General features: G+C 43.8%; 1 protein-coding gene across 1 annotated transcript in view; it reads left to right on the forward strand.

Annotated features, from left to right (window-relative positions):
* MYO3B (myosin IIIB) overlaps positions 1 to 12,383 on the forward strand; it is a gene marked incomplete at its 5' end in the record, with an annotated part of 464,298 nt that overhangs the window by 83,255 nt on the left and 368,660 nt on the right. Inside the window, one exon of the mRNA XM_081260604.1 lies at positions 5,767 to 5,912. Within this exon, the coding sequence (XP_081116730.1) occupies positions 5,767 to 5,912 (146 nt within the window). The remainder of the gene's footprint in view (positions 1 to 5,766; positions 5,913 to 12,383) is intronic.

Genomic DNA, 12,383 nt, shown 5'->3' on the forward strand with positions numbered 1-12,383 from the left:
AAAGAGATTTTGGCCCAGCAGCTATTTGATATATAATTCGATGAACGATTTAAGTTAAATATCTTGGAGAAATCTAGGTTTCTGAACTCAGGACTATTTCTATTCCTTTTATTCCTAGTCAAAACCAGATGTCCATTTCAGATAGAGAGACCTTGAGATGACAGAGGCTCACGTCCTCAGAGCCCAAGTCTTTCTGTAAGAGGCAGAGGACACCTTGCACCCTGTCTTGGGGGGGCCTTGTTAGTAAGTCCTACTCTTGGTCAAGATTGAAATGCACAGATAGGCATGGTGGTGCATGCCTGTAATACCAGCAGCTTGAGAGGCTGAGACAGGAGGATTGTGAGTTCAAAACCAGCCTCAGCAAATATGAGGCCTTAAGTAACTCAGTGAGACCCTGTCTCTAAATCAAATGCAAAATAGGGCTGGGGATGTGGCTCAGTGGTTGAGTGCCCCTGAGTTCAGTCCCCAGAACCCACCCACCCCCCGCCCCACAAAAATTGCTCCCTAAGCCTGTTGCGTGCAATAGAAAGTGTTCTCCCTGGGAAGGGAATTTCCGGCATTCTTCTTTTATCAATATCATGGGAACTTACTTTTATATCCACGGCACTTTAACCTGACAACTTATAAAGAATTTCAACAGTCAACAAATACCCCCGAAGAAGGAAACCAACCCTTGAAAATCAAAGCAAACTTTTCAATATTTATACCCTTAAGATGAAAAATGAATGAAAACAAAACAAAACAAAAAAAAAAACCCCAAACTTGCCCCTTTTTATCATTGAAATAGTTCATACTCCCTATAGACATTTTGGAAAATCCCAAAGATCCTCAAGAAGTAAATAAAATAAATATAATCCAGACACAAATGACCCCTGGATAGCTACTACTGACATTTTGGTACCAGAGAAAGATACGAATAACTAGTATTTTCATAGGGGATACTTCAGACGAGGCTCATGAGAAGGGAGCTCTTAGTTGACATGAGAAGAGGAGGGACAGAGAGATGAAATATTTGGCCAAAAATCTCCCCGTGAGGAAAGCAGCAGAATCAAAAGGGAGTTGCGTGGCTTCAGAATTTTCCTCCTCTGGCAGAGGAGCAAGTCTCTCTAGGCCCCAAGGGCTGCTGACAAGTGGTGACTCAGGACAGAGCTCAGCTGACCATGCTGAGGGAGACAAGATGGTTTGTTTCATCAGCTTTTATCCGTTGGTGCATTCCCCCCACCCCCATAAGTTCCTGCAGGAGGAACAAGAGGGGTCCCATCTGTGAGCAGTACAGAGTCACTGGGGGTGCATTAAGGAGTCTGCAGCATGGAGATCGTTAGAAGGCTGGAAAGAACGGTTCCCACCATCCGCGGAGAGGGACAGCTAGCCCTTGCTCCAAAGACCAGTTTGAGCTCAGTCATCAGTGAAAACTTGTTTCTTTTGTCCTCATTCCTCACCAGAAAGAAAAGTTTGGGGAAGCCAAAGTGGTTACAACCAACATTTGGGGAACCTAAGCCCACCTCTGGGGTAAAATAGCTATTGGCATTGGGCTTGAAGGCTGCCCAGTGCATAGATATTGCTAGTAACCTCGGCTTTAGTGTCTTTTCTCTTCCTAAAATAAGCAACAGGGAAGTCTAAGTGCACCAGAAGAGCCATAAGTTCGAATTTTAAGGTAGGAGCTTAGACATGCTCCATTAAGCAGCATCTAAACAATTGCTCTGTCCCTGACGCTTGTCGTCTTTAACAGAGGCATTAGCACAGCAGCCGGCATCTTTTCATAGACCTTAAGACCTTCTGCAAAATATTGCACTAAAATCCCCTTGAGTGTCCATCCACCATTCGCTGTAGCTCATTTGCATGGAGATGTTAGCCTCTCGGTTTGAGATCCTTCCCCAAGATCTCTTAGTTGGAAATTGTGAAGTCACTGAGTGTTAGAGCCCGAAGGGATGGCGGAGACCCTTGGTTCCCACCTTGCCATTCTGCAGATCAGGAGAGGTCCTGAGAACACAAGTGGTTTGTTTACACCTGCTTAGGGGGAGGTTCAGATCTTATCTGATCTACCTGGAAAACTGACTTTTTTTTTTCCAACTTCCTTTTTGTAAATGGCACCATCATTGTCCTGGTCACCCAGGATTGATGTGTCCTCGCCTAACCTCCCCTGTTAAGTCACACTCCAGGTCCTGCTAGTCTTCTCTCAAACTCCCTCTCATGCCCTTTCTCTCCTTGCATCTCACAGCTGCCACCCCTGTCACACTGCTGGGGTGGCAGCAAAGTCTTCAGGTCAGGGGCCTTGGGGGTGGAGGGAGAGAAAGGATGAGGTGTTTAGGTCCTGGCCTGGTGTCAACACTATCTCAACCTATTTCTGTCCATCCCCCTAGTATGACTTCAGGGACCCGCAAAGTCTGGTCTCAAGGGAGTGCACCCGCATGCCATCACGGCTTTCCTTTCTCCGTGGAATCAAACACCACTGGATGATCTCAGCATCCTTAACTTAGCTTTCCTTTACCTAGCGACCAAGAGGATGCTGAGCTAAGACGAACGATTATACTCTTCTCTGAAAGAGATAATTGCACTCCGTGGTGTTAGATTGACGGGGAACACAAATTCAGGATGTGCTGGCCTTCAGTCCCAGGTACTGACCTTCAGTCAGATGCATCCTCTTAAGAGTGCTTCTTCTAACCCCATCACACATGCTCCTTTGTCTACTCCTGGAAAGGAGCAGTCCTGACAGAGGAGTCTCCTCTGAGGAGATGACAAAATGTAGGTGACAAAACCCTCAAAAAAATGGCGTTAGATTAGTCAAAATACGAAAGCAAAGCTGATAATTTTAATGGAATAGCCCTTATTAGGTATACCACTTAATGCACAGTGATGACTTGCTCCTTAGTCCCTCGCCCTGCCTGGGTTCCAATCCCAGCATGACGATTCCTAGCTGCATGACTCTGGGTAAGCTGCTCAACATGGCTGTGCCTCAGTTTCCATAGTGACTAAAGGAGATAATAGCATCTCCTTTGTGAAATTATGCTGGAGATTAAATTGCATGTGAGACTTCTCCCCTCAGGACCTACTACCATGCCTGCATGGTTACAAAAGAATTATTTGTGAATTATTCTATTAGTGTGATTTTCTGTAAACTTCCTTGGAAGGCTGAGCTTAAAGGATACATGATGAGCTGAGTTTTGGGAGAAGAATTTGCCTGACAAGCGCTTTTCTATTAATCAGACTGAGCTGAAGATGGTGTTTTATTTGTATAGGGAAGTTGAAACCAGATAAATGCTTTGAATATTTTATGACAACATTCAAAGAGTATTAGGATGTCTCCAGCCCCACATTTAATGTGTTCTTGGAATGCCCAACATGGCTAGATGTGGATTTGAACTTCTCCCTGGGAGTCGTACTGTGGATATTGGACATTTTCATTGGGGTGCTTATCTGGAAGTGTCTCCCTTTAATTTCATGAGCATTTGAAGTCTGAATCCTTTATTGGACATGTTAGTACACACTGAGGACATTTATGGTTGTCATGGTCTGTCATTTAATTATTAGAGGTGCACTGTATATTCCAACTGGATGTAATGCCTGTTAGGAGAGGGGTAGAGTCTATTTCTCTTTCTCTCACAGGGCCCAATACAGTGTCATGAATGAGGACAGTGAACTGTCTGCTGATTGATAGCTCTAAAATGATGTTTGTCTCACACTTCTGAAAATGTCATTTCTGAAAGGGAAGGTGTTGAATAGCCTTATCTTGAGCTCTTTATAAATAGTGTAGGTTGTCACCTGATTGGGGTGAGAAAAGTAAGGTCTTTGGGGGCAATGAAATGGCCTCTGTTTCCAAAATTGGAATTACTTGAACTTTAGTTGGAATGCACACTTGAAAATTATGTGTTGAAAGTATGACAGGATATTCTATGATAGGGCGTTCTATTTGAACAGAGGGGATGGGGCCAGGCCAAGAATGCCTGGATATGGAAAAACATTTTCCAGTTGAGAAGCCAGAAGAGAAGAAGAGTAGAGGGCAGTTGTGAGAGCAAGAGACAAAGTCTAGGGCAAGATGGCCAACACGTTTCCCCAGGCCTTGCAAGTCCAAAGAACTGGATGGAAGACAGAAGGTGCACTAGTTTTCTCTCATTAACAATTCCCAAAATTTAGTGGCTTAAAACAACACACATCCCTTATTGTCTTAGTCCATTTTGTGCTGCATACCTATAAAGCAGAAAAATGTATTCCCACAGCCGGGAAATCCAAGATCAAGGTTCTGGCATATGCTTGGGCCTTTTTACTGTGTCTACACGTGGAGGAAAATGGAAGAGAGCTTTCCATTGCTGCAAGAGCTCTGTGTTTCATATTAATCCATTTATGAATGGAGCTTTGTCACCTAAACATTCCCCCAAAGGCCCTGCCTCCCAACTCTATTGCATGGGGACTGTTTCTAAAACATGAAGTTTTGGGTACACCTTTAGACCATAGGACTTATCTTCCAGTTCTCCAAGTCAGAAGTCCAGTATGAATCTTAACATCAACTTCTCCATTTGGACATCTCCAGATATCTCAGGCTTAAAGCTCCAGCTTTGCACCCCAAACCTGCTTCCTCTTTTCCCTTCCCCATTTCAGGAAAAGCCAATTCTGGAAGTTGCTCAGGTCAAACGCCTTTGAGTCATCCTCAACTCCTCTTTCTTATATGCCCCATTCTACCAATCCAGTTGGCTCTACCTTCAAAATTGCATCCCCAATCTGATAATTTGTCACGTCACACCTGGATTCCCGCAGCAGTCTTTTTAACTGGTTCTCATCTTCCTCTCATGTCCCACTTCAATCTACCTCCAACACAGCAGCCAGGGAAATCCCGCTGTCACATCTACGAGATCTGCCACTTCTCTGCTCACCACAGTCAACTGTCTGATCTCATTCAGAGCAAACGTCAAAGACATTTCAATGGGCTGAGAGGGAAGCCCTACCACCCTGGTCTACCAGATCACCACAATCAGTTGTGGGAAACTATAGTAAAGGGGGATTCTGGAAAGCAGATTTCTGGTCAAATGGGGGCACCCAGTCCCTCCATGTCCTTTGGTCAATCTCACTTTCTCCTAACCCTGCTGTAATAGTCTGAGTGTAGGGACTTTCTCTGTCTGACTCAGAGAGTTGAGAGAAACAGATTCCTCTACAGGAGGTCCATGCTCCCCAACCCAGTGATGATCCCAGGATCATTTTCTGGGTCTTCTACTTCTGTACCCAGTCAGACCCATAACTGCAGAGGCAGTTGCAAACCAGATGCTGGGGTTTGAAGAGGGGGCAGATATTTCTAGATAAAGGGAACAGGAACAGCGGGTTTGTTTCTGCTTTATATTAACCGCTTCAGACACCTAGCATCTTCCCCTGGGTGGTTTACCCTGCTGCGGATGTTGTACAGTAGTCAAGCATATTTGAGGACAACTGCTCCTTGTTGAATTCAGTAGCTGGTAAGGAAGTGGACATATTTCCCTTGAAGGATAATAGTGTGGCCATCCTGTGGAATCCATTCAGTGCTTCCCCTTGCACTGCTTTTTAGTACTTGGATGGTTCAATGCATGTTTCTTGAATTAAACTGATACATTTGAAAAGTTGACGGACATATCAGTTGACAAATCAGTCACAAAAATAAGCCTTAGAACACATACATCTTATTTTCACTGGAATTTAATGTCTGCAGCTAAGGGAACCAAGAAGGGAGCTGAACTAGCCAAGGGACATTTTAGGACATTGGAGGTGGCAGGGGTTGATCTATTTTTCCCTGATTTTGTCTTTTAGGTCATTGCTTGTGAGCAGCAGTATGACTCTTCCTATGATGCTCGCTGTGACGTCTGGTCCTTAGGGATCACAGCCATTGAACTGGGGGATGGAGACCCTCCCCTCTTTGACATGCATCCTGTGAAAACTCTCTTTAAGATTCCGAGGTACGACACAAGATGGCGCTCTTGACTCATTAGTGCTTTGTGAAAGCATCATTAGAGGGATAATAAAGAGTTTTTACGCAAATTCTCTCCAAACCTGAGAAAGCCTGATTGCGAAATATATTTCCTTTTGGGAGAGAAGAAACCAGCGGGGGAGGGAGACACAGAGAGGATGTTTTTGAAAGATAACATAACCCAAGGAATGACAGGACCTTGTAACAATTGCGTTATTTTCAGCACTCCGATGTTTCTGAGATGTTCGTTTTTTTGTGTTTTGCTTGAGAAGAATACAAATGCAATTCAGGATTAAGTAATCTGTTGAAACTCTGGTGTTTTCTTTTTAATTTTATGCTTTCTCTGGTATTTTGGAAATTTGGGGGGCTAAAAATGCATATTATATTGATTGCTGTATCCACTCAGGTCAGCAATGAAAAGCATCAGAAAAAATGTTCTATCAGTCATATGTTTTATTATTCATCCCTTAATTTCTGACTCAGTGGGAAGTCATGCTGAAAGGAGGTCTGTTTAGAGGGTATTTAAATGCAAGTATATTTTCTCTTCTGTGTATTCATTAGGAGGTTTGGACAAGAGGTTTTGTTGTCTTTCACTAGATTGGGACTGATGGATGGCCACCTCAAGGTTCTAGTTAGGGAAAACTAAGTTATCCAGGGCTCCATCCGGGTCAGGGGGCAGATTAATAGATAATTTGTACTTTGCACATGCCCCATTCAAAGGCAGGCTCTGGGCAGGCTGGGGGGCATTAACTGATGTAACAATACAAGCATTGACCTTCCCTTATCTGCACAATCACACAGCTATCACAGCCTTTAAAAATTTCTCTTGATTGCAATTTGCATTTCTGATTAGTCCTATTTATATGCAGATGAGGCTCTCTGGCGTTCATCATCATAATGTTATCATTTTTAAACCTAATCCAGATGTGAACAAGCACCAACCACTATTCCAAAAATGGTTCCCACCCAAGTCCCGGTTAGTGTTTTTGTCTTTTCCAACATACAAAAACAGGTTATGATGATATGAGGAGCAGATGAAGCTCCCGACTTTTTAAATTAATAGTCTGGTGAGCGTTCAAAGGGATGTAAGAATGCAGGACCCAACGGCAGCATTGTGTACAGTAATATGTCAGGAAACCAGAAACAGAGTCTGAAATTATTTGTGTGTGGCTTGATTTGTTGCAAATGGATTACCTCTTGCTATTTACTGTGGCAACATAATTACCCAAGTATCAGGGTTAAGGTGTGGCTTCTGATTAGCAAGATACGTATATGTGTATTTTTAATAAGCGATCATTTACTTTGCTATATATTTTTCTTTCCTGTTTTTAGTATGCATTTGGATACAGACCGACCATTCAAATGTTTTACAAGATGTTAAATGTGTGCACCGCACATGTTTAAATAGACCCTTCATTTCTAATGACTCCACTTAGCTTGCTTCTGTGCCCAGCTAAGCCTCTGATCTCTAATCATCTCTATTCTTTTGCTCCACTCATCTCTTCCGTTTTGGGAGAAGCCTCTAAATCTAGACACAAATAACTAAACCCTTGCTCTCCTCCTTGGGTGGGAGGGTCCCAAGAGCAGGGCAATTGTAAGAAAAGGGTCCTTATCCCAATTTAGGCAGAGGCTGCTTCTCTCCTGGTGAACTCCTGCTCTTTTTCCACCTTTTGATTTCTGTGCAAAGTGATGGATCTGATGAAACCAGGGAATGTCGGCAATAATTGGTCAGCAGATTCTCAGTGCGATTGTGTGTGCTCAACATTTGCCATTGTCACAACCCTAATGGGCTGGCTTGACATTCTTGGACAGGAAGGAGGAAGATTTTTATGTTTTTAGTTAGCATATTTGTACATACTGTTTATAGTGTCCCCTCACCCCAACAAGGGGAAAACATGTTGGGTTCACCAAGTAATTTGCTTAAAAATTATCCTGTCAATTAGATTTGCATGGTTCTCTTTGAAGGTTGTGAATTGTCCAAGTATGTGTGTGCATAAATATGAGTGTGATTGAGTGTGCATTCGTGAGTGTATTATTTTAATTTTGAATGCTAAAAATGTATCCCTTCCTCAGAAAAGCGCTTTGATGGAAAATGGAGATAATTAAGCATTTACATATTTTTAAAAGCCTCTCAGATGATTTATGCGGGGACTCTTTCTCTCTCTCTCTCTCTCTCTATCCCCTCTGTCCCCTCTTCCTCTTTTTTGTTTCCTAGTAGAGAAAAACAAATGACAAATAACGACAGAAATCTTTTGGTTTCATTTGGCTTCAGAATTATTTCTTTTCATTTTGAATGTATTTTCAGTATTCTAGAATTCTTTTCAGTTAAACAATGGGGTCCATTTGGGGATATTCTGGGATCCAGAATCTGTGGTTTCCTTCTCTGGATTTCCTCACTGGTCTCTTCACTGCAACCCTTTTCTTACAGGAAAAAAAAATTGAGTATCACTTAAGGAGAAAAAAGAAAACCCTGATTGAGATGGGCAAGAAGTGACTTTCACAAGTTACAAAGGACTTAGGGGCTAATGAGGTGCGGGTTACCTGCAAGGCGAGAGCCTCAGATGTCAACAAAGCCAGCAATTACACAGTTCCCTGGGCAGTGCTGGGAAATAGGAAGCAAGACCTGCCTGGTTAATTTGCCTGCACACTGTCTCCTTGCTGGTCCCCTCCCGCCTCCACCCGCCTTTCCTCTCCCCTGACCTTCACAATAGAAGATGACACACGAAGTAATCGTGACCTGTCTTGAAATACTGTGTGACTCGCAATCTTTCCTCCGTTGCAAACACTCAGAAAGGATCTGCTGATTGGCACAGCCTTCAGTATTTGCTGAACCTGTCAGGATGTGTCATCTTGTCTAATGCCTTTGCTCCAAAAAAGTCACCCTCTCTGACTGCTGCTGCTCTGTCTGCTGCTGGTTTTCTCCAGGAGTTAGAAGAGAGGAAGAGAATGAAAACCATTTCTCTGAACATCAGTGGATTCGACTCTCTCATGACTCTGTTAAAATTCCAAAGGCTTAGGAGGGTCCTGCAATGACCTGTGTACATTTTAATTTTTTATTTAAAAGGAGATCTGTTTTATAGATAGATTTCTAGAACCTGTAGAGTTAGGAGAATATACAATTATGTGGGTCCCTTAACAACTAGGCATATTTCCTTCTCTTAGAGTCTTGGATAATGACTCCTCGGCCCTCACAGAGGGGTGCAGGAAGGCCGTGTGGACCATGTGGTTATGCGTCCTGGATGGGCACTGAGCGCCTCCTGGCCTGCCCATTTTTTTTAGTGCCAGATTGCAGCCAGGTTCTCATGGCACAATTACTGTTTCCGCTTCGTTCTTGGTGGGAAGATGCAGGCTATTTTCAAGATCCCCAGCAGATGCTCTTGGCTGGAACTGGATGGGATGGGCTGGCCTGAACTTTGCAGTCCCTAAAGTCAGCCATTGCACCTTGCTGAGCAGAACTTTCCCTGCAGTGCACAATCTAAGAAAAGGAGACGCGTGATAATCACCACTTCACATTTTGGCTTGTTTCCCTCACTAAATCTAGGTTGTTCAGAGTCATCTGTCCCTGACTTGGTAATTTTCTTGCAGATTACCAAAAACCAGGAGTCTTAACACAACAGTCCTCTAGGCCAGAAGTCACAGTGCAGGGGTCAGCAGGGCCACACTCCCTCCAAAGCCTCTGAGGAAGAACCCTCCCTTCCTCACCCCTGCACCCTCCTGTGGCTCCTGGTGTTCCTGGGCCTGTGGCTCTGTTTTCACATGGCCTTCTTCCCTGGGTCTCTGGCTTTTCGTTTTTGTCTATTCTATGACTTTGGGTTTAGGGCCCATCCTAATCCAGAATGAATCATCTCCAAGGTCTTGCCTTAATCAATGACATCTCCAGGGGCCCTCATTCCACATGTGTGCAAATTCTCAGCTTCTGGGTAGATGTGTCTTCTGGGAGTTACAATTCAAGTCACTATACCAACCAACTTTCATGCATGCCAGGTTCCCTGAGGAACTAATTTGGGGCCAAAATACTAGACAACTAGCTAAATGATGGTGGGGATACTAATAATAGTGCTACCTATGGCAGGTACAGTGCTCCGTGTTTCACTGATGGGAAAGCATTTCATCCCCACAGCATCTAGGAGGGAGGTGCTGTCCATGGCCACTTTTCTAGGTGAGAGAACCTGAAGCCAATGGAGGTTCAGCAGCTGGCCCCTGGCCCTGCATCTAGGGAGGAAAAATGATTTGCATCTGAGCAGTTTGACTCCAAAGCCCATATATTTTGATTCTATACTGAAAAGTTAAAACCCTTCCTTAAATTGTATTTATTAATTGGTGAATTATGTGCTGAGTACCGAGGGGACTGGAGTATATAGAGATGAATAGAACATAGACTGGCCTTGAGCAGCTACTCTCCTGTATCCTTCCCTGCTTCCCACTCTAAACTGCCATTGTCAATCTGAAGTTGGAATTTTTATTAGTATCAGTGGTTCTATCAGTCAGGGAATGGAGGCACAAAAATCAAGAGGGCCATCGTAGGTGAACATAGGATGTCCTTAGCTCAATTTATGACCCAGAACCCAGAAATTCTTTCCTTTTCCAAGTTCCCCTTCAAGCAACTGCCTTTTATTTCCTAATTTAGAACACTTACGACAAGTGTTTGAATTAGAGATTTGCAGAACATGTTACGTAAAAGCAGAGAGGTACTTCAGGGTAGCATTCTCAGACTCTAGACATTTCTGTCCATCTCATTCTCCTTGCAAACCCCTCCCTGCCAGGCCAGGGCTATTTCTGGTCTTTTCAGCATTGACTCCCCCTTTGCCTTCCTCTGTTTGTTCAAGGCCAACACTCTGGGTGTTGGGGGAGGTGGAAGGCTGTTTCTGCCATCCTGAATGGGAATGCATTTTCTCAAGAAACAGCAATTTAATTGGCTGTTTAGGAGGAAGTGATATAATAGCTGATGTTCTCTACTTTGGGCGCATTATTGGATTTTTTTTTCTAGTCTAAAGTTTTGTAGCCCAGTCTGAGAATTTAAACTGTATTGGAACTTTATGCATATGGGAAAAAAGTAGCTTGGTAGCTTCCCAAGTTTTTAAGCTACCCATCTACAAAGTGCTCCGGAACACAATCCATTGGGAATTTGGGAGTGTCCACATTCTTTACTCTAGGACATCCTTAACTTTGCTTATCCTAACTCAGGCTTTGGTTAGGTGTGTAAGTTACAAAGATGAACAAGATAGGGTTTTTGCACATATGAGCACATAGTTCTACTGTACCTGCCCTCCTCCCCCATTCATGGCAAAGGTGAAAGGGGCAGGATTTTGATGGAGAAAAAGAGAGTAAATCAGACTTTGGGAATCCTCTTGGATTGCCTGGGTCCTGTGGGTGGGAGCTCAGATAGGCAAGTCACCCCTTGGAACATTTCTGAGCCTGTTTGAAAGGTCTCCTTAGGGATTCATGCCTATGATTAGCTCGCATTCTGAAGCAGAATCTTTGAGCTGAATTTCCATCTGAAGTAGGCTTTTTTTTTTTAAGGTAAAGATTCCTTTTGATTTTGATTTTCCTAATTCACAAACCAAGTCATTCCTACATGGGAAGCGCAACCCTGCCTGCTCCTCAGCTGTAGAGCATGGAGAGGCAGCAGGGAGCCCTGAGTCACCAGTAATTGTCTTACTATTACAGAATTGTCACAGGACATTTTCCCTCCAGGCTATGAAATACAAGGAAAAGAAATTATAACTAAACTATTGTTGTGGAAGTGTAATGAGTGAGGGGTGGTGGGTGTTTAATGGCACAGTAAGGCTGGATCTGCCCTGGGGACTTTCGGTTTCTCTTCACCAACCTAGGTCACTTAGCTATTGGCCTTTTAAGCAATGAACCTACACAATCCCAGCTTCACTCATAAAGTAAGGAGTGCTAGGAGAATTAGCATCATTTAGCATTTATTGAGTGCCTAATAGCAAAAAAAAAAAAAAAGTTTTGAAATACTCTGATAGAAAAACAATTATCTTTTATGAGTCTTTTTCTTTGGGAGGAAGATTTCTAATTCCATTGTTAGCAGACTGTGGTCCACCTCCCTCAGGATGCCTTCAGAGTTTCTGTCCCCACCCCTTGAGCCCCCTTACGATATATTCTGCACCAGGCCTTGACACTCCATTTCCTTGGGAGTTCCACTGATGGAGTCCCCTGGCAGGAGTGCCCCGGAAGGCTTCCACTCTGTGGAACATGTTTCCAAATTCCTTTTTAATTTGAGTGGAGCATTTGGGGCTGTTAGTTCCTGTGGAGGTACAGCTTGCTGCCCCCCTGAGTCCTGGCAGGCAGGGGCAGTTCAGTTTTGCAAGGTTTCATTTGGGGATCAGGTGGCAAAGCAGGAGCATGCCCTCAGGGACAGCCGGTCCCCATTCATTCTGAGCGAGAAGCCCAGCCTGCGAGAGGGGAAAGACAAAAGTTTCGAGGTGCTGACTTCCAGAACAAT

This window comes from Spermophilus citellus (genome assembly GCF_964194105.1).
Source record: "Spermophilus citellus genome assembly, chromosome: 11".
NCBI classification, from domain to species: Eukaryota; Metazoa; Chordata; class Mammalia; order Rodentia; family Sciuridae; genus Spermophilus; species Spermophilus citellus.